Source organism: Cyprinodon tularosa, unplaced genomic scaffold (genome assembly GCF_016077235.1).
Source record: "Cyprinodon tularosa strain WSP-4 unplaced genomic scaffold, ASM1607723v1 ctg390, whole genome shotgun sequence".
Classification (NCBI taxonomy): domain Eukaryota; kingdom Metazoa; phylum Chordata; class Actinopteri; order Cyprinodontiformes; family Cyprinodontidae; genus Cyprinodon; species Cyprinodon tularosa.
Window position 1 is genome coordinate 148,834 of NW_024039108.1, and position 21,136 is coordinate 169,969.

At 39.1% G+C, this 21,136-nt stretch overlaps 1 protein-coding gene across 15 annotated transcripts in view; it reads right to left on the bottom strand.

Annotated features, from left to right (window-relative positions):
- ptprt (protein tyrosine phosphatase receptor type T) overlaps window positions 1–21,136 on the bottom strand; it is a 471,678-nt gene that overhangs the window by 137,717 nt on the left and 312,825 nt on the right. For 6 of the 15 annotated variants that reach the window (XM_038297551.1, XM_038297548.1, XM_038297550.1 and 3 more), the window contains one exon: window positions 19,322–19,354. The exons of 4 other annotated variants lie outside the window; for them this stretch is intronic. In XM_038297551.1, the coding sequence (XP_038153479.1) occupies window positions 19,322–19,354 (33 nt within the window). Of the gene's footprint in view, window positions 1–4,032; window positions 4,063–19,321; window positions 19,355–21,136 lie in introns of all 15 variants that reach the window. 5 more of the 15 variants (XM_038297554.1, XM_038297552.1, XM_038297558.1 and 2 more) reach the window with 2 other exon arrangements.

Sequence of the window (21,136 nt, forward strand, 5' to 3'; positions counted from 1 at the left end):
GACAGCACTTCTGAAAAACGAGATTGGGAGATCCCAGCTCTCGCTGCAACCGTACGTTGGAATGACCAAGATGCAAAAAAGTGCAATGTTGCAAGGAGTTTTGTGATATCTGGTATTGCGTGGGTCCTCCTTGTGGCTGGCTCCAAATCCATTCGGAGTTCCCCCAACAGCTCCAAAATGGCAATGCTGATAAACGATATGTTTTGATGATCGTTTCCTCGTTCATTCCAAAAATATTCACACGGAGTGAAAAAATGCGTTCTCTGCGTCTCCTTGCTTCATTTCGATGTCTCCTTCTACCGCTGCCATGTGTGCGCAATTACGCACACAGACCATTTGCACCTTCTTTTGAAACGTGTTAAATATAGAGTCAGATACCGTTAGCAAAATTGCTTTCAGGTTTGATAAATCACTTTGCGAGTGCTAAATTAATATATTTACATGTTCTCCTCCCACAAGACGCACTTTTGCGTGTAAACGCCCCATATTGCATATTCATTGCAGAAAAAGTACTAAATGGATAAGAGGCGCTATTAAGCACGTTTTAAAGACCAAATCCTTTTAGCACACTGTTGATAGATCAGTTTGTACATTTTTTAGCGTGCGCAGTGAAATAGCTCACGTTTTTATACACGCAAACCTTTGATAGATCCGGCCCAAAGTAGCGGCTAGATTTTTTTTTAACTATTCAGTCCTTTGGACTAAAACAAGAGATGTGAAAAATTACTAAATATAGCGACAAAGTTAACAAAGTTCTAAGTTGTTAACAATAGCATTTCAGTTCAGTTTGTTCTTTTAGTTTGTTCAGTTTGTGTTTTAGCTAACTATCTGAATGATTTATTTGAAACCCAGCCAACAGCACCACGCCGTGGTTTGTTCACAGTGTGTCGGTTAAACAGATCCTGACGCTGCATTTATTGCTGTAGTTCACTTCTTTCAATTTTGATCTGTTCTATTTTTTTAGAACAGATGTCTTCAAATTTTTCCAGACTAAGGACCCCCAAACTGATGGCGAGATGGATCAGGGATCCCTAATTATATATATTGTATGACATAGTGTTATATCAAACTGGTCCTATAGTCACTCTATTAGAGATGGAGTAATGTAATGAAAGTAATTTCTCCCTGGGATTATTAAAGTATTTCTGATTCCTGGTTGATGGGACAGGTGTTGTGAATGAAACGGTGCCCAGCTTGAAAGAGCTCCTGTGTGTCGCTGAATGTGAGCATTGATGACTGAAAGACATCTTCTGCCTCCATTTATCTGTTTACTACAGTGTGTTGAATTAATGTAAATGTGGATTTAAAGACATTTCAATCAGTGGAAAAAATGTTCTAATCAACCAAAACTTTCACCAATCCCATGCAGTACCTCTGTGGACTCCCTAGGGGTCGCGGACCCCCTGTTCAGGACCTACGCTTTAGAACAATAGAATAATAGTAATATTTTATGTAAAAGAAAGAAAAGATTGCAGACCCCTGCCAGTTTTTCACTAAAAGAGAGGAAAGAGGCTCAGGGATCCATGGTTGGAGAAAGTTAAAATAGTTTCATTTAGTTTGAAGTCAAACCAAATTTAGTTCAGCTTTTCTGGCCTTTGGATAATTTCTGAGAAACAGGAAGTTTTTAGAAATCTTCTGCAGGGATTTTGAGATGAGCAGAAAAGAGCAGACGTCTGCACAGGTGAGCAGGTGTGTGTGTGAGAGTGGTGTCGTTACGTGCTTGTGCATGCCTTAAGACAGCTAAAATAGCTCTTCATTAGGAGCGGTTAATAAGCAGGAAATGGCCACTTGGTGGAGGAGATAAGAGTGAATTACATTGACCTTTGAGGGTGAGACTCTTTAAGAGGCAGCAAGCGCAGACGATCCGCGGGAGGTTTAAGTAAAACATTCCCTCTGCACCTCCTCAGCACGTCTGCAACTTAAGGTTGCAGTATTTTTACATATAATAATAGTAGTATTAATAAAAAAAAACAACATATGATGAATATAAAACAGGAGGGACATCACACCGATTTTATCGGGGGGGGAATAAAAGGAAAGAGAGAGCATATAGAGCATAATTTAGCATCCAAACCATGGGCGGTTCTAGACATGGGCCAATGGGGGCCAGTGCCCCTGTAGATCATGTCCTGGCCCCTGTTATGGCCCCTGTACTAAAGAGTTAATACTCAAAGAAGTTCTAATGATGATATGAGCTGGAACAGACACGGTTACCGATAGGTCCTGTGCTTCTATTTCATTTTTTTTTTTTTTTTTACAAATTCTGTTTTACTAATTAGAAACAATAAGGTGATAGCTTCAGTGGTATTGAGATAGGATCCCAGTTTTCATCTGCTAAAGGTTTTTTTCAAAAACAAGTTTAAAAAATGCCCACATTTTTACAGCTAAATTGATCAGTTTTTATTGGGTTCTAATTCAGATTTGATAGAAAATGGCAATTTGAACTTAAATTAAGTAAATAAATATGTAAAATTCCTAAATTCTGAATGTATTTTGACCTAATAAGACATAGAATTTTAATTAAACCTAGAATAGAAACTTCACTTCATGCTATCTTAATATATTTGAATCCCTTGTTTTTTGTTTTTATTTCTGTTCCCCCACATAAACAACGCTGGCCCCCCTCCTGGCCCCCTGGTACATTTGGTCTTGAACCACCACTGATCCAGACCCGTATCCTGCTTAGTGGGGGTCCCCCAGGGGGTCACATGACACCCAGCCGGATGTCACAATAAAGGGAACAAAATTAAATAAAAAAAAATGTATCATGAAATAAAAATGTAAAATAAAATAAATGTTTAATTAAATTTTCCATTAAACTGTTTAAATGTACTATTATTAAATGCAATAGTAAAACTGCCATGACACATACGTGTCTAACTGTCTGAAAGGATGTTGGGTGTTAAAGGAGAATGTTGGCCTAATGACCTTTCAGACACTTAGATGGACACTGCAGGTTAACAAAAGAAGCCAAACGACCCCCATTCCAAATAGGTGGACCCCTTCGTCTGTTCCAATTTGCATTTGGCTTTGTTGGGCTACTGTATAAAACCTCAAACTCAACGCTATTCCTGACATTTTGAATGAAAAAGCTTCCTGGATGGGAAGCAAAACATCTTCAAACTTGGAAACAAAGTCCAGTGGATTGTTTTCAATTTTCTTTTTTTTTGAAATAACTATGACCTGGATGACTGAGAACATTCACCACCCAAAAAAGCATTGAAATTAGGGGTGTAAAATGGTGAGATACGATACGTATCATGATAGGACTGCTACGATACGATTTATCCGATACATTTACAGAAAAGATATTCAGGGATTTTTATAATAACATACCCCTGGATGATCTCATGATATCTTGTCGCTCTGCTGCAGCTGAGTGCTGCCAACCAGTGGCCGGAGGTTAAACAGTTATGCGAAGGTAAGACAATGACAAACATTTTTGCATATTTAAGATCCATTTTTTGTTTTTTCTAAGTCTATAGTTTTGGTCTGTGAAATTTGGGTTATTTTTGGAACAATGTTTCAAAAGTACTGGAACTTTCTGCTCCAGTCAATAATCAGGGTCAATGTTTTTTTTTTCTTTTTAAAGAAGCACTGCTTCCTCTCACTTATGTTCCTTCCTCTCTAAATCAAGAGTTTGGTGTTATCTTTTGGATCCACACAGAAGTCTGAGATAAATTCAAACCTCGATAAGAGTTGTTCCAGCTCTGCCACAGTGTTAACTGTTTAACACTTTCAAAAGTGTTATTTTAAATCCAGTTAAATTAAGTCCAGTGCAGACTGATAGAGACACTTTGCAAGTGTGGCATTTCCCTCCATATGAGTGGAATTTAAGGCAGATTAATAAATTAACTACTAGAATAAAGTCTAATTATATCAAACAGCTTTATAGTGTGGGAAAATTCTGTCAATGCGTTTATTCTACAAAGTTCAGAGAGATGAGAGCTAAACAAACAAACATTTCAGCAGAAACCAAAGCAGCACATGAGGGGCTGAGAAAGTTGCTCCGGATGTGAAGTCTCTACTTACAGGTAATAAGAGTAGGAATAAGCATGTCTTCTGAAGCATGGTGAGGTGAGGCCGAGGATGGCAACAGAGCAAAACCCAGAAGAAGACAAACACATTGGATTAGTTCATGATACAAAACTTCTGCTAAGATAAACGGGCTGTCACCTTCTGTTTACTTTCTTTGTGTCCTCATGTTAAGTTCACTACATTTCACATTTTATAGACATTTTAAAGCTGTTTAAAAGGGAAATTCATTTATTTTTAAGAAGCTGTCTGCCAAACAAGAAAGTCTCATATAAAATGTTCTTGTTTTTAAACCAATATATTTAAAAAGAGCAGATCTGTTAGATTATTAGTCTTTTTTAAGAAATCTCTCCTCAAAATTATTGCAATAATCTGGCAGTGCAGGAGGACATTTGCACGTTTTTAACAGTTCTTTTTTTGAGAACATGTATCATTATTTTAAAAGGTCTTTCTTAGCGCAATTGTCTCACTGCAGCTGCAGATTATTGCATTAATTTTGAGTTTTGTTAAAATAAGATTAAGTATGGAGTGAACTTTGTTCCATTATTGTAGCAGAGAAATATTTAGTGAACAGAAATAATTAGAAAAACAATAAAAAATTGAAACTATGAAAAACGTTTAATAAAAACAGGTTTATTTTTTATGAAAATTTGATTTGATTTTTTTTTATTTTTTGGATGGGAAATTTTGTTCTACAGATTTTACATTGTTAAGTTTCTTTATTTCAATCCGCGTTTTCCGGATCACATTCTCTTCACTTTTGGGGGCGGGCTTTTCTCTGGAGTGAGGAGCAAAATGCATTTCTATTCGTCTGCTGGACGTTAGGAATGTTTTTATTGGTGAAGATTGACAGTCTAAATTGTACGCAAGAGGATTAGGGCCACTGAAAAAAACAAACAAAAGTTAACTGATTTTTAAATTTTATTTAAGTTTAAAATGGTAAGAAAGACTTTAATCTCAGAATTCTGACTTTAATCTCAGAATTCTGACTAAATTCTGACAGCTAACAAACATGTTAGCATCAAGCCATAGCCATCTCTGTTTTAGAGACTACCTCTCTTGTTTTAATCACCTTCTGCTCTTCCATTAATGAAATAGCATCACCCGTGACCCCTCGGCATGTAAAATTAATTCCATCCTTTTGCACCAATGTGTTCCTGTTCCTCCCAAACAACTCACATCTTTGTCAGTGAAGCTGAGTGCTCCCACATCTCTTTCGTCATGGTGCCCATTTACATTAACATCCAACATTCTGAGATTAAAATCAGAATTCTAAGAAAAAAGTCAGAATTCTGAATTTTTTCCCCATACTGAACTGAACCATTTAAAAATCTTTTAAAAAATTTTTCCATAAAATTGTGCTTGAAGTAAAGAGAATTTAAAAAGATGGAGATAACTTGTGAATAAAGTAATTCCTAAAATCCAATCTAAAGAAAAAAAATGCAAATAATAAGCTAAAAAAAAAAAGAAGAAGACAAATATCTTAGTAAAAGTTTCTCCTTAAACCTCTTTTGATTATTAAGTTTTTTTAAAGTTTAACTTCTGGATTGAATTTTTTTTTTCAATTTCTTATTTCATAAAACATGTCTGTTTTTTTTTTAAATTACGTTTTTTTTAAGACATGTTCTTTACTTGCAACAATAATGGAAAAAATAATAACTCCATAATTATCTAACAGAATCTGCAGCTGCTCAGTGCATCAGGATCAAAATGTTTTATTTTGTTAGATCTAAGACTTAAAGATTTAACACTGGATCAGCTTCTAAGTCACAGTCATCAGTTTAGCTCTTCTTATTAAAGACTTTTTTTCTCCTTTTTTTGTGGTTGGGTTTATATTTTTTATTCAATTAACAAGGAGTTTCCTGACAGCCTGAGCAGGAAGCTCAGGCTCTCAGGAGAGCCTCGGTTTTCGTCTAAGTGGAAACTTATGATCAGCATCTCCGTTTTGGCTGAGGATCCCTATCAGCATTAAACACGGTTTTGCTCCTTTCTATGATCATTTAAAAATATATTTTCTTTTTTCAAGCATGTAGTCTAAAGAAAAAAAAAGTCCTCTATGGAGCGGCTGCCTCATCGCCAACAGGAAAAGGACGGAAACTGGAAGGAGAAAAATGGAAGCTGATAGAGGAACAAATGGAAGAGGAGGATTTATCCACCCGATTAAAGATTGCTGCCCTTGAACTGATGCTGCAAGTTAAACTTATTTAATGGTCGCTTTTTTGTAAAATATCCGTCAAGCAAACATTTACAACAAAAACTCAGATACCTGTAGATGGCCTATGGAATCAGATGATTTCAGCTTGAAATAAGTAAAAAGCAGCTGTTATCTTCAAGTCTCTAATATCTGATTATCTTATTCTAGGGTAGAAATCCTTCTTTCAGCAGATCATCTAATTTACCTGCTCAAATTAAAGGGAAATACACTGATATTAAATTCTCCATTCATCCACCTGTTTATTCTGCGTTCGTCCATCTTTTTGATCACATGTCGGCAATCACCCTCTCTGACTCACACGAGACGCAGGAGGAATAAGAAATGTCCTTATTGCTGTGAAAACATAAACTCCTGCTCGTTGAGAGAGAGTCAGCGAGCACCAGGAAGGATCGATATCTGTTCTCCTGCTTCAAGTGGCAGCAAACAATCTATGACTGCGTCTCTTTGAAAAGAAAACGGTGAGACTTCAGATCACGGGAAGTTAGAGAAAAGCTGACTCCTCCAAATTGTTTACGCAGGGAGACGCACATCATGTACACACTGTCTACCAGACCTCTCTGCTGCACAAACAACCAATGGGATTTCTGCTTTTCAAACGGCGGATGCAAATAATAGACACCCTCACTCTCACTGTCATAACCATAACCTTTTTTAGGGCCTCTGCTGACATTGTCCTGATGATATTAATAAAGTGCAGCGCGGCAGGAGCTGAGCTGTAAAAGCCACAGCAGCTAAAACAGCCCATAAATATTAATAAAGTGTAAAAAAGATTCTCCATATAAATGGTGGGGTGAGGGTGGGGGGGTTAGACAGAGAGAAAGACGAAGGAAACATGTTTATTTCTGTTTGACATCCATACTGGTGCAGTCCGTCTGACTCCACCAGTATGGAATTTACTGTTATTTTTTTCCATTGCATATTTTCTCTAAATATTTTCCATCATGATTAGAAACAGATCGATCTGGTTCTAGAAAGAAACATGAAGAAGAGTTTGGTAAAAAACTTTATAGATGCACTGTAATGTTCATGGAATGTTTTGTTAATTTGCAAAGATCACATTTTTTAAAATGCAAATAAAAAATTAAATGAAGAAACAAAAGTTTTAAAAGTTTTTATCAAGATAACGTCCGCTACTCTTTGAGAGAAGTTGAACTGTTTTTTGTTTGTTTTTTCTGCGTATTTATTTTTTAAGTTTAACCTTGTTTCTGTGTGACTACTGACTCAAGTCTCACCAACTCAAGCCTCATTAAATCAAGCCTCATTGACTCAAGCTTGGCCTACTAAAGCCTCGTTTAACCAAGTCTCATTGACTCAAGCTTGGCCTACTTAAGCCTCATTTAATCAAGCCTCATTGAATCAAGCTTCACCAACTCAAGCCTCATTTAATCAACCCTCATTGACTCAAGCTTGGCCTACTCAAGCCTCCTTTAATAAAGCCTCATTGACTGAAGCTTCCCCAACTCAAGCCTCATTTAATCAAGGCTCATTGACTCAAGCTTGGCCTACTCAAGCCTCATTTCATCAACCCTCATTGACTCAAGCTTCGCCTACTAAAGCCTCATTTAATCAAGCCTCATTGACTCAAACTTTACCAACTCAAGCCTCATTTAATCAAGCCTCATTGACTTAAGCTCCACCAACTCAAGACTCATTTAATCAAGTCTTATTGACTCAAGCTTCACTAACTCAAGCCTGATTGACTCAAGCTTCACCAACTCAAGACTCATTTAATCAAGCCTCATTGACTCAAGCTTCACCAACTCAAACCTCATTTAATCAAGCCTTATTGACTCAAGCTTGGCCTACTAAAGCCTCATTTAATCAACCCTCATTGACTCAAGCTTGGCCTACTAAAGCCCCATTTAATCAAACCTCATTGACTCAAGCTTGTCCTACTAAAGCCCCATTTAATCAAACCTCATTGACTCAAGCTTGGCCTACTAAAGCCTCATTTAATCAACCCTCATTGACTCAAGCTTGGCCTACTAAAGCCTAATTTAATCAAGCCTCATTGACTCAAGCTTGGCCTACTGAAGCCTCATTTAATCATCCTCATTGACTCAAGCTTGGCCTACTAAAGCCTAATTTAATCAAGCCTCATTGACTCAAGCTTGGCCTACTAAAGCCTCATTTAATCAAACCTCATTGACTCAAGCTTGTCCTACTAAAGCCCCATTTAATCAAACCTCATTGACTCAAGCTTGGCCTACTGAAGCCTCATTTAATCATCCTCATTGACTCAAGCTTGGCCTACTAAAGCCTAATTTAATCAAGCCTCATTGACTCAAGCTTGGCCTACTAAAGCCTAATTTAATCAAGCCTCATTGACTCAAGCTTGGCCTACTGAAGCCTCATTTAATCATCCTCATTGACTCAAGCTTGGCCTACTAAAGCCTAATTTAATCAAGCCTCATTGACTCAAGCTTGGCCTACTAAAGCCCCATTTAATCAAACCTCATTGACTCAAGCTTGTCCTACTAAAGCCCCATTTAATCAAACCTCATTGACTCAAGCTTGGCCTACTAAAGCCTCATTTAATCAACCCTCATTGACTCAAGCTTGGCCTACTAAAGCCTAATTTAATCAAGCCTCATTGACTCAAGCTTGGCCTACTGAAGCCTCATTTAATCATCCTCATTGACTCAAGCTTGGCCTACTGAAGCCTCATTTAATCATCCTCATTGACTCAAGCTTGGCCTACTAAAGCCTAATTTAATCAAGCCTCATTGACTCAAGCTTGGCCTACTAAAGCCTCATTTAATCATCCTCATTGACTCAAGCTTGGCCTACTAAAGCCTCATTTAATCAAGCCTCATTGACTCAAGCTTGGCCTACTGAAGCCTCATTTAATCATCCTCATTGACTCAAGCTTCACCTACTCAAGCCTCAACCAACCTCCTGGCTTATAAATCTGAAGCAGCGTGTTTAAATTAGGGCTAAACTGGGTTAATCAAGTCCCAACATCAAACCAAGGATTTCCTGTCACCACCTCACCCATCTACTAAAGTTTCTCTCCCCTAAGAGGTTCCTGATCTCACAGTTGAACTTTAGTAGTAGAACTTTAGCTTCTAACTATACTCTCTGGCTGTAGGTCAGGTCCAAAAGGAGAAGAAAAATCTTCTTCAAGCAGCCAGCTGAACACCAGAGATTCTGACTAGAACCCACAGACCAAAGCAGAACTGTTACGGCCACATGCCAAGCAAACAATATGGAATTCACTCCATCTATATACAGCTTTCTGTTTTTCTTCTGTTCAGGTGATGACTTTGTGTAAACACCCACCTGCCCCCGCAGACTTCCCCTCTATGACATGAAAACTGGTGTTTATCTCTTCTCTTTACCACATATAATCATATATAAATGCCATCAGCTCAGGGAACAGAAACATCACTTGACTTTTCACTCTGATACTGAGGCTAAAGAAAAACTCCAAGAATCTGTTGTAGAAAAATGTGATGCAAACTTTAATGACTGTAATGAAAGGGGAAAAAAACAACTATTAGATGAGTTTTTGCTTTCATCAGAAACAGACAACTTCCAAGACTGACCGGATATAGAGCAGCTGTTCTGTGAAGAGCCAATTGATTCTGCAGCTTCCGATACTTTTCTAAAACTCTGTGTTTTTCATGCAATGATGTGAAAATAATCTGCTGCAGAATGAGAAGTAAATAAAAAGGTTCTAAGAGATCATGAAACATTTTAAATAGCAAAGTAAAAAAATGACTGACTTAATTTGAATGATCTATTAATGATTTATTACATTAGAATTAGTTTAATCGTAGTAATTGATAACGTCTGCTTAGAAGCAGAGGGCACCACTGTTCATCTTCAGCAGAACCTCACTGTTATTTACAAGAGAAGAAGAGTAAAGGCAGAGCGGTGGCCTGCTGGAGCAGATCCAGAGTCTGCTCCAGATTATTTCCACAGTTTAATGGATCCAAGGATCCAGAATGAAATCTCTGTTTTTTTGTCAGCAAATATAATCTCTGGATAAACTCTTTCAATTCTCCTAGATCGGCTAATTTACTGCATGGAGGAGCAGCAGAATTTCTCTGCTAGGATCAGAAGGAAACGATGATAGAAAGTGGACGACATTAAGATAAACGTCTGGAGCAGGATAGAAGAAGACATACTAGCGTTTAGTCCGGTAGGTGGGGAGTCAAGTGCATCCAGAACCAGAACCAGCTGTTTAAAAGCTCTGCTAGCAGCACAGAGCCTCTCCCAGCACTGATTGATGGATTAAACTACAGACAGTTAGCGTCCACTTAATTACAACAAAGTGGTGAAAAACCTGACAGGAATCAGAGTGAGGTATCCTGTTTATATATATATTTATATATATATTTATTTATATATATATATTTATTATATTTATATTTATATATTTATTTATATATAAAAAACTTTTCTTTTGACACAAGATAAAAACGTATTCTTTTAAAGAAAATTATTGTTTTTTTTGTGGACCATCTATCAATCGATAAGATTTTTCAACATTAGAACAATTAATCTGTTGATAACTAGCATTCCAATTTCAAATAATACAGATTTTTTAATTGCTTGGTGGCAAAAACGAAATAAACAAAAAAAAATTTCTTACTTTGAAATGAAGAGCTAAGATAGAAAGGTGGAGAAAAGTCTTGGTTTCTGTCTAAATGGCCGACCATCAGCTACTCTAATAGCGCTATAAGTGAACGATAAAGCATTTATCTCAGCGAGCTGCAGAGTGCATTATTCAGCCAAGTGTCACATCCAGAATAGGGGTCAAGCCTAGCTCTGCAGTCCAAGTGTGCATGAGTGGTAATACACCCCAATTTATGTAGAAAAAAAGAAATCGTTTTTTTCTTTTCTTTATATATATAATAGCACAGAAGACTGAGAATGAAGAGTGTTCAGTCGCTTAACGGAGACACTGTTTCCCAGACAGTCAGACACAAAAACCCACTTCCACTCTGAGCTCCACAGAACAGCCCAGGTGTTTGGAGTTCGATGCAGCGAGGAATGATCTGATCTTTATACTGGAGAAACCAAACAACCTCTCCACAGACGCATGGTCCAACACAGAGGAGCAACTATCTAGGGACAAGACTCTGCTCTACATCTACACCTTATGGACAGGGGACATTTTTTTGAGGACCAGAATGTTCACATTTTGGACAAAGACGACAGGTGGTTTGAGAGGGGTGGGAAGGAAGTCAACTATGTTAAAAAACAAAACAAACAATTGTAAATAGAGGTGATGGACTCAGATTTCAGCCTTTTCCTGCTGTCATCGCAACCCGAGCACTTTACAGGGGAACAGAAGACCTTGCCTTTTCAGGCCAACAATTCCCTTTAACAACCCCCTTTCAGAGACTTAGACAGGTATCAGATATTAAAGGCTTACAAAGGGGTGGATCCGTTCGTTCGGTTCAATTTGCGCGTTTTCTAAACAAAAATATGGCTTAGTTTTTGGTCCACTCTATAAAGCCTGGAACTCAACGCTATTTCTGGCATTTTTAATTGAAAAAGCTTCCTGGATGGGAAGCGAAATGTCTTCAAACTTGGAAAGAAAGTCCAGTGGATTGCTTTTTGACTTTTTGGAACAGCCCAGATTTTTCAGCAACTAGTCCTGCCTTTTTAGAAGATGTTGAGATAAAAGCAGCACCGTTCTCTGTGCTACGTCTTATTCTCATGAACATCAGTCCTGTTAGAACCTGAGCTCAGATCAATTCTTTAGTTCTGCTCTGCTGGTTGCAAAAAAACAAGAAAAGGTCAGAGCATAGCACCACAACCACCTCAGAGGAGGAGAAGGAGGGGGTGTCCCCACCAATAATTTCTGCTATTTATCCCCTTTCTGCTAATTGACTTTAGCCATATGTAACAGAGGTTGGGTGCAGCTATCTGTGTTCAGAGCATTTTGCGTCCTTGTTTTCTTTTCCTCTCTCCCGCTGCTCCTGTGTCCCGCCTCTCGGTGTAACATCATCAGATCTGTCGCTTTGAGACAATCTGATTTGTGGTTGCATTTCACAGACATACTGAGTCGCTACATGGAGTAGGAGAGACACAGCAGCACTCAGTGAATATTAAGCAGCAGCTACTTCAATGTTTAAGTAAGAGTTAGGAGACGGGTCGGTTTAACAAAATTTGAGCTGCCACCGAAACTCTGTTCGTTAGACATACGGATCTTTTTCAGCTAAAAATGGCAACAGATTGTAAATGTATACAAGTTAGTATTATAATGCAAGAAGCTTTAAGTTTAGAAGCTTTAGTTTGTTCGTCTTTACTAGTAAAAAAAAAAGCTTGGCTTCTCAGAGGACCATGACTCCCAGTTAAGACGGGCATACACTGTGTGTTTTTTTTCAATCATTGCACACAGCTACAGCTCACACTTTACGGCCAAACCGCAGGCTTTCGTCGTGCAGTTTGAGTTTAAAGCTCAAGATGTATGTGCACCATGGCGCACTGATGCGATCTACCTGCTCACACTGTACGTCTAAAAACCAGGTGGGACTCAGCTCCGCAGTGAGATGGCGCTACTCGACGCGCTACTCGTTCTGGATGGAACTGAAACTGTACTTGTAGGGATGCAAGATATATTGATCTTGGCATCGGAATCAGCTGTTATTTGTTATGAAAGCGTTGGGGTTGAGTAATTGTAGGTCCATCACCCACCAACCGAGTGTCCTCACCAACTTTCATCACCAAGTTACACCCTTGCATCAAGGTAAACCTGGAGTTCTCCATATAGTGAGACTTTAAATATACCAATGTGCACCATGGCGCACTGATGCGATCTACCTGCTCACACTGTACGTCTAAAAACCAGGTGGGACTCAGCTCCGCAGTGAGATGGCGCTACTCGACGCGCTACTCAAAGGAGTAGAAGAGGAATATGAAGCTCACTAAAGTGAAACGCGCTGCCTTGGCAATTTGGGCAATTTTGTGCTGAAAGCCCTAAAAAGAAACGGCGACGAAGTATTTAGACAAAGACATGGCTGACCAAACGAGGCTACTACGGTCTGTCAATTTTACAGAAAGAACTCCTTTTCACTCACACCCTTGCCATGCTTCTGTGTTTACATCTGAGAGGGAGAAGAAGAACTAAACGGGAGGTGGGCGTGAGAGGCTGATCGCCCCTCGTTACCCCCTGTACACTACACAACGAACAACGCACGGTCAGGCTAAAAGTCGGGCCGCTCGGAAAATTCCCGCACGACTGGAAAGTCGGCCCAAAAAGGGCAAAAAATCGCACGGTGTATGCCCGACTTTACAGGTTAAAACTAACATGTTTTCTTATTGTGCAGACAGAATCGGACTGCAGAGCTTCTACTTATCTTGATATTTTGTTTCTTGCATCATCATATTAGTAAAGAGGTTCATAAATCTTTTTAAACAGAGCAGAGAAGTAGGGAGATTAAGGGTGAAACAGACTTACTGGGATATGCAACATGCAATAAAATATATCAGAAAGTTTACAAGAAAAAATATGCTATGCTATATTTAAAATGCAGCATATCCAGTTTTTTTCTGGATGGAACTGAAACTGTACTTGTAGGGATGCAAGATATATTGATCTTGGCATCGGAATCAGCTGTTATTTGTTATGAAAGCGTTAGGGTTGAGTAATTGTAGGTCCATCACCCACCAACCGAGTGTCCTCACCAACTTTCTTCACCAAGTTACACCCTTGCATCAAGGTAAACCTGGAGTTCTCCATATAGTGAGACTTTAAATATACCAATGTGAAGCCTGTGTTAGAATGGTCTAGTCAAAGTTCAGTATAAGTATGTTTTATTTATTTTGATAAACTGCAGAGAATTGTAGAAAGACGATGGTTAAGAGACTGAAGAAAGTCTTCATTACCAAGTTTAATTCATCTGATATCTGCTTTGCATCCTCTACTGTACTTTACTAAGTGAAGCTGTATATATGGTTGTGAAGCTGCAGCGAGGAAGCGTCTCTAAGCGTGTCAGAGAAAGACAAACCCTGAGCGGTCGCTGCTCTATCAGAGCGGATTGTCTCAGCGCCCAGAACAGCGTGGGTGGAGATATTTATGAAGCGTCACTTTCATTTGGAGAGATGATAACACGTATCCTCCCGCTTAATCATCCACCTATGTTTTATTTGTTGGAGCCAAACACAATTTCTAACCTACAAAACTTCCACTAATTATTTAACCTGCTTCCTCTCCTCGTGCCGGAGGCAGATCGGCTGGCTTCACTGCTTCAGTTTCTACAGAACTGTTTACTCTGATCTACGATTCAATTACGCCAACCTGCTCCAATAATAGCCGGCGCCACGGCGTGCAAAACTTCATCATTTCTGCCTGCTTTTACACTTCATAACGCTGGATGATCACATGTTCAGGCTTTATGATGTTGTTATACTTTGGAAGATGCCAAAGAAAACGACTGAAAGTGGTGAACCTATATTAAAATCATTTCTGCATAGGACTGATTTTTGTTTTATTATCTTTGCAAAAAAAATTATTGAAATGTTTTTTGAATATTAAAACAGCAAAAGTTGCCCACAAAATTTTAGAAAAAACTTTTAGCTAGTTTCACATTTATTTTTCTTTATATGTTTTTTTTTATTTATTTGAAAAAGATATATATTTGATATCCTTTTAATATTTTTCTCAGATTTATACTTTCAAATGATTGTTTCTTTTTGAATTTCAGGATTTTAGGTAGAGTTTTAATTGTATTTGTCTGGAGGCGGGCTTTCCTCTGCTATGACGGGAAAAGACGCATTTCTATTGGTGTGTTGGATGCTAGCAAAAACATTTTTATTGGTCAAGAGAGAAAGTTTGTGTTGGGCTCAAAGTGAAGAGAATACCAAGTGTAAATTTTTCTTAGGCTAGGGTTAGGGTGCGTGTTGACAATTTATTAGCCGTTCAGCAGCCATGCCTTGAGATCATGTCTGTCTGCTTTCTATTTTTAAAGTCATTGCGAAACGGCCGTTCCAACCGTTGCATTTCTGAATTCTCCCAAGTGGTGCATGACTTTACACAAGTGAATAAAGTGAGTTTGATTGGGAAGTGCAGGTGTCACAGTGGTTAGAGTGCAGGACCCATGAATGGAGGTCTTAGTCATCTACGCAGCCGACCCGGGTTCGAATCAGACCTTTGGTCCTTTGCCGCATGGCTCTCTACCTCTCTCATACCTCCTTTCCTGTCAGGCTACTGTTAAAAAAACGAGCCACTAATGCCGTAAAAACTCAAAAAAAAAAGGGAATGTGATTGGTTGTTTATCAAGAGGGCGGGGTTGTTGTGGCGGAAGGTTCACAAGCAAGTTTGATTGTGGCCGGTTTGTCGGAAGTATCTTGCTAACCAGTTAGCAACTTAGTGCTAGTAGGTTCCTAAAAGAAAATTCCATTGGGACCAAGTAGCACTAAGTTGGTGACTTAGAAACGACGCTGTCAAGGAACGCTATGGACAGCGGAAACATGCAAGAGGAGGAGAGTTTAGTGTTGGAGGTCGTGGATGAGTCTCCTCCGTCCTCCATTTTTTATTTAGAAGAGGAAAGCGGGGACGAAGATGTTGTGGAAGAGGACACCAGGGTGGCAGAAGCTTGGTTTGGTGTAGAAGGCTTCCAGCCGTACATGTTTGAGCCCTTGCCTCGCAACGCTGCCAGTTCTGTTAGCTCTACGCCTGTTGAAGACACAGACGTCCATCCCCATGAACACTGGGACCGAACTCAATGGGAAAGGAATTATTCTTATTTCTTATTTTAACCGTTGCATATATTAGCTGCGACATATGAATCAAGATGCTCTGACCAAAAAAATTTGAGTGACAGATGACCGTTGATATATGATTGGCTGAATTTAGGTGTTCAGGCTGACGTATAACTAACTGTCCTGCATAAGATAATGAAAAAAAAAGATTTAGTAAGTAATTTCTTAAATTTTGGGACAATATTGCCTGATAAAGAGTACATTGATATACATGTTTAAGCCAGAATGATTTGACATTTAGGTATCACTTCTGAACGACTTTCAGTTTTAGTTTGATTGGGAATAAATGTTATCATTTGTTATGGTTGTGTCAGTTATGGTTATTTCTTAAACGGAGTAAGAAAATGCCAAATCAACTTTAAAAATAGGCCCATAAATCTGGCAAATCTCATGGGGGACCAGTTAGACTGGTGTCAAACTGGTGTCATAAGTGGCATTGGCATGAGCGCTGAAAAAAGGGGTATCAGTCATTTTCTAATCATTACATTTTCAAAATAAAACCCCCCCTCCCGGCAACTAATGGGACATCCGGACACATAAAGATATGATGAAATGAAAACAAAAAATGCCTAAAACTAACAAAGAAAAAAAAAACACACAAAAATAATCAGGACTTAGGGTGCTGGGCCTGTTCCCCTAGGGGGGATTGGCCCCCAGACCCGGGAGGAGATCCCCAGTGGACGATTATGTTTAGTGTCTGCCTCTGTGTGCATCTCCGTTGAGTCCTTATGCGTGTCCTTAATGGTGTAATTGTGAAAATGTGACTGGATCAATGTGAATTTGTCTTCTTATCAGACTGAGTTTTCCTCCCCTGCCTCACTGAACATCCTAGGCCCAAGTATGAGTAGGGTCTCCCTCCTCTCCCTTCTTATGCTCCCCACCAGTGACAGGTGCCTGTGTCTGCTGGCAAACTGATGGCTCTCTAAGTACGGGGTTGGATACACCACTGGATGCTGCCTCATTGCTAGTGGCTATCGAGGGTGGTGTGCCCCTGGGCTTTGGATCCCTTCGGAGGCGTGAACCATGGGCTAGTTGCACGGCCCTGTAGGACCCCAGCACTATTGCCTCCAGGATCGGGCCTCTTAGGGAGTGAGCCCCTTGGGTTTTGGCTCCTGGAGCAATCATCTACAGTAACTCTGGAACATCTATTTCAAGAACATAGTGGCAAATGAGGACACAGACAAAAATAAATAAATCCCAAGGGCCATGTGCTGGCATTTTATGGGTTAATTCATGGGGAGCATTTATTTCAAAAATCCACTTTACAGCAATGAATAAAACCCGACGGTGATGCTGATGCTGGTGTTTGCAGAGAGGATGGTTGAGAAATGACGGCGCGCATTAAAGCTCTCAGAGGAGTAGAGGAGCCTGAGTTTTAGGCTGTGAAGTGACACAGATCCGATGGTGCTAAGGAGAGCTTCCACTCCTTGTGGGTCCTCAGCCCTCACACAGCCGAGGGAAAATTACTCACGTGTCACTCAGACTAATACATGAGGTGTTTCGTGTTTCACACTCATCTTTAAGTGTTGCTTAGGACAGCACATTCCCCCGACTCTTCTTAACCGAGAGGGGATTTGTAACCGCAGCAATTAATATTTGAGTGTGAACTGTGTCAGCACAACACCAATGCTAAAGGTTGGAGGAGGTAAACAGCACATCTGCTGCCCCAAGCTATAACTGAGTAGCTATCAAGCAGGATCTAGCTAAGTATTTACCTTCAAACTTTTGTCTTTTGGTTGTCTGTTGTCTTCTTTCTGTAAACTTTGTTATACGAGGTTATATGAGTATTATAGTACCTTCAGAAGCAGCAGCCAGAGTTCTGATGAAACTTGAAAACAAAGATCATATCTCTCCTATCCTGGCTTCTCTTCATTGGCTTCCTGTTAAATCCAGAATAGAATTTAAAATCCCTTTTCTCACATATAAAGCCTTAAATGGCCAAGCTCCATCTTACATCAGATATATTATTGTTCCTTATGTTCCTAACAGAGCACTTCACTCTCAATCTGCAGGTTTACTAGTGGTTCCTAGAATTTCTAAAAGTAGAATGGGAGGCAGATCTTTTAGTTATCAGGCTCCTCTCCTGTGGAACCAACTACCAGTTTTAGTCCGTGAGGCAGACACCCTGTCTACTTTTAAGACTAGGCTTAAAACTTTCCTTTTTGATAAAGCTTATAGTTAGAGTGGCTCAGGTTATCCTGAGCTATCTCTATAGTTATGCTGCTATAGGCTTAGACTGCTGGAGGACATAGGGACCCCCATTTCATCATTCTGCTTCATTTTATCTCTATTCTCCCACTCTGCAGAATCTATTAGTTCAATCTCTAACGTTCTGCTCTCTCTGCTTTTTCTCATAGTAGCTTCATCTGGTCTGTTTCTGTTTGGCTGTGACTCCATCCTGGAGAGAAATATCAGCTGTGCTGCTGCCATCAACACCTTTGTTTATAGATGTTGGAGATCGGCCTGTTTTAGTGTAGGCCTGTTTCTCTGACTGTGACTCGCTGGATGTGCTCTCTTTGTCCTCTGACATGGGAGCTAGCTCGGAGCTCGTCTGCCTGGCTGTGTGTTTCTTGGACGGCGCTGCCTTTTACAGCTGCTTTTTGTATCTCTGCTTCTGTCTCCTTGAACCCCAGTCGGCCTCAGCATATGGCCGCTCACACTGAGCCTGGTTCTGCTGGAGGTTTCTTCCTGTTAAAACTGAGTTTTTCCTCTCCACTGTTGCTACAAGCATGCTTATTGTGAGGGATTGCATTCAAGTAAATGAGTCGATGCAATCAACTGGTTTTCCTTAGATAGAAAACTTTGAATCAATTTGACTGGATGATGTGGTTGAATAGTAAAGTGCCTTGCGTTATATAAATAAACTGAATTGCATTCAATAGTCTATTCTTATGTGATTCTTATACTTATAATACTTATATACTTATATATAATCTGCTGCAGGATTAAAAAGACATGGCCAGAAGTTATGCGAATTAAGAGTGAGAAAATCCATTACAAAACTCAGGGCTACGTAATGAATGAGTGAATATTTTAACTGGAAGATGCAAGAAAAACGATTGCATTTCTTCCTATGCAATCCAAACAAACTAATAGTTTCATCCTTATCTCCCTTCTATCTCCTTTTTTTCTGTTTTTCCTTTCCTGTTCTACATCCATTGCAGTGTCCATATAATCTGTAATAATCCCTGCATGAATTATAATAAAGGTATCTATATGCAGAAATCTTTGTCCAGCCCTAATCAATCCAAAAATGTGACAAAGCAGAAATCTAGAAAAAATGTCAGCAAGTGAGAGTCGCAATGAGCAACGGAGTGGATGTGTTTATGTCTAAAAGTAAGCATACGATACCCCACGCTCAGAGTTCTCCATGTGTGAATCTCTCTATTGGAGCAAGGGCAAGGCAGGTACGGGACGGGACGGGGAGGGTGGAGCCAAAGACAGGAAACAGGAAGATAGAGAGAAACATAAAAGGGAGTCAGACTCGAGTCAGAGAGGTTACTGCCAGAAAGACATCTATTTCATTACTTTAATTTCCTCATATTCATCATCTTTTTAGTGTAACAATTAAAATCTCCCACCAAAGGAAAAAAAAACAAACCTGACTAAGAGGCAGCGAGTTTGTTTCCTTGTTTGTTGTTTTCCTGCAAAGGGTTTTGTCTAAGCGAGAACTTTTACACACGACAGATTTAGTTTTTAATAAAAACGGGTTTGAGAAACTTTTATGTTTTCCTCAGATTTTCTTTTAAAAAAGTTTTTCTGTTTTATTTTTCCAAAAAATTACTTTTTTTTACCCTCCTTTTTTATTATATATCTTTTTACAAATGTTACATTCACAAAGTTATTTTTCTATTTCTCTTTTTTAGATGAGTGTTATAAATTGCATTTTTTACTATCAAAGAATCTGACACTTCACCAATGAAATGTCGGTAACGTAGAAATGCTTGTTTGCTCATCCAAAAAAGTAAAAAAAAATCCACTGGACTTTGTTTCCAAGTTTGAAGACATTTCGCTTCCCATCCAGGAAGCTTTTTCAATTCAAAATGTCAGAAGGGTTTATAGAGTGGAAAAAAAACAAAGCATTGCTTTTTCTTAGAAAATATTCAAATTAAAAAGAGAACTGTTGGCCTGGCTGAATAGGCGAGGCCTTCTGTTCCCCACATAGACAGTCAGGCCAACAGTTCACTTTAAAGACCCCCGTTTCAGAGACATGTAGAGGTATGGGGCATTGCAGGCTAACAAAAGAAGCCAAACAACCTTCATTCCAAAGGGAGGGACCCCTTCTTCCGTCTCAATTTGCATGTCTTCTAAACAAAAACAAGGCATTGTTGGGCTACTCTATAAATCCTTAAACTCAACACTATTCCTGACATTTGGAATTGAAAAAACTTCCTGGGAAGCGAAACATCTTCAAACTTAGAAACAAAGCCCAGTGGATTGTTTTTAACATTTTCGGAATTACATACTTCTATAATCCTCACTCAAGAGAAACAAGAAGTGGAAATAACAGGATATTTTTTTTCAATTATGAATTTTTTTTATTTCCATTTACAAAATGTTGTCTTTCCTTCTAACAATAATGGGCTGGAATATCCTTTTTTTTGGGGTTCATGAATAGATCAGACCTTCTGCTGTCCTCTCTCTGTATATATCACCACCAAAGGGTCAACGTTTAATGGCATTTTGTCCAAAACGCTGTCATGTGACGGTTAAAGATTAAGGGATTTATCTGGGTGACAGGTTTCAGAGTTGAGCTATTACAGCTGGATATCCCAGAGCTGCAAGAACAATTTATAAAACAGGTCCAAATAAACAGCTACAGAAAAAAAAGATGCTGTAGGGAAAACTGTGTTTGATCCCAGAGCTTCCAAGTGAGGAGAAAAAGTCGACATGAAGGCCGAGACGTCTCTTGCCTCTTTTATTTTTGACTTTTAACACGAGCTAGTGGAGCTCTTCTGTCTCCCTCTTCATTGATCGCTGTTAGTTGGGTTACACAATTAACACTATTTTCAATATCTAGTATTTCTTTGACATCCTGACTTTATCCTCTTTGCTGGATTCACTTAAATTGCTTCAAGGGCTTTTCATATTTACTGCAGGTAGCTAAGCATCATAGATCTGACTTTCTCATTGTTTCCTTATTTGTGCATGGCGTTAAAGTTTAAA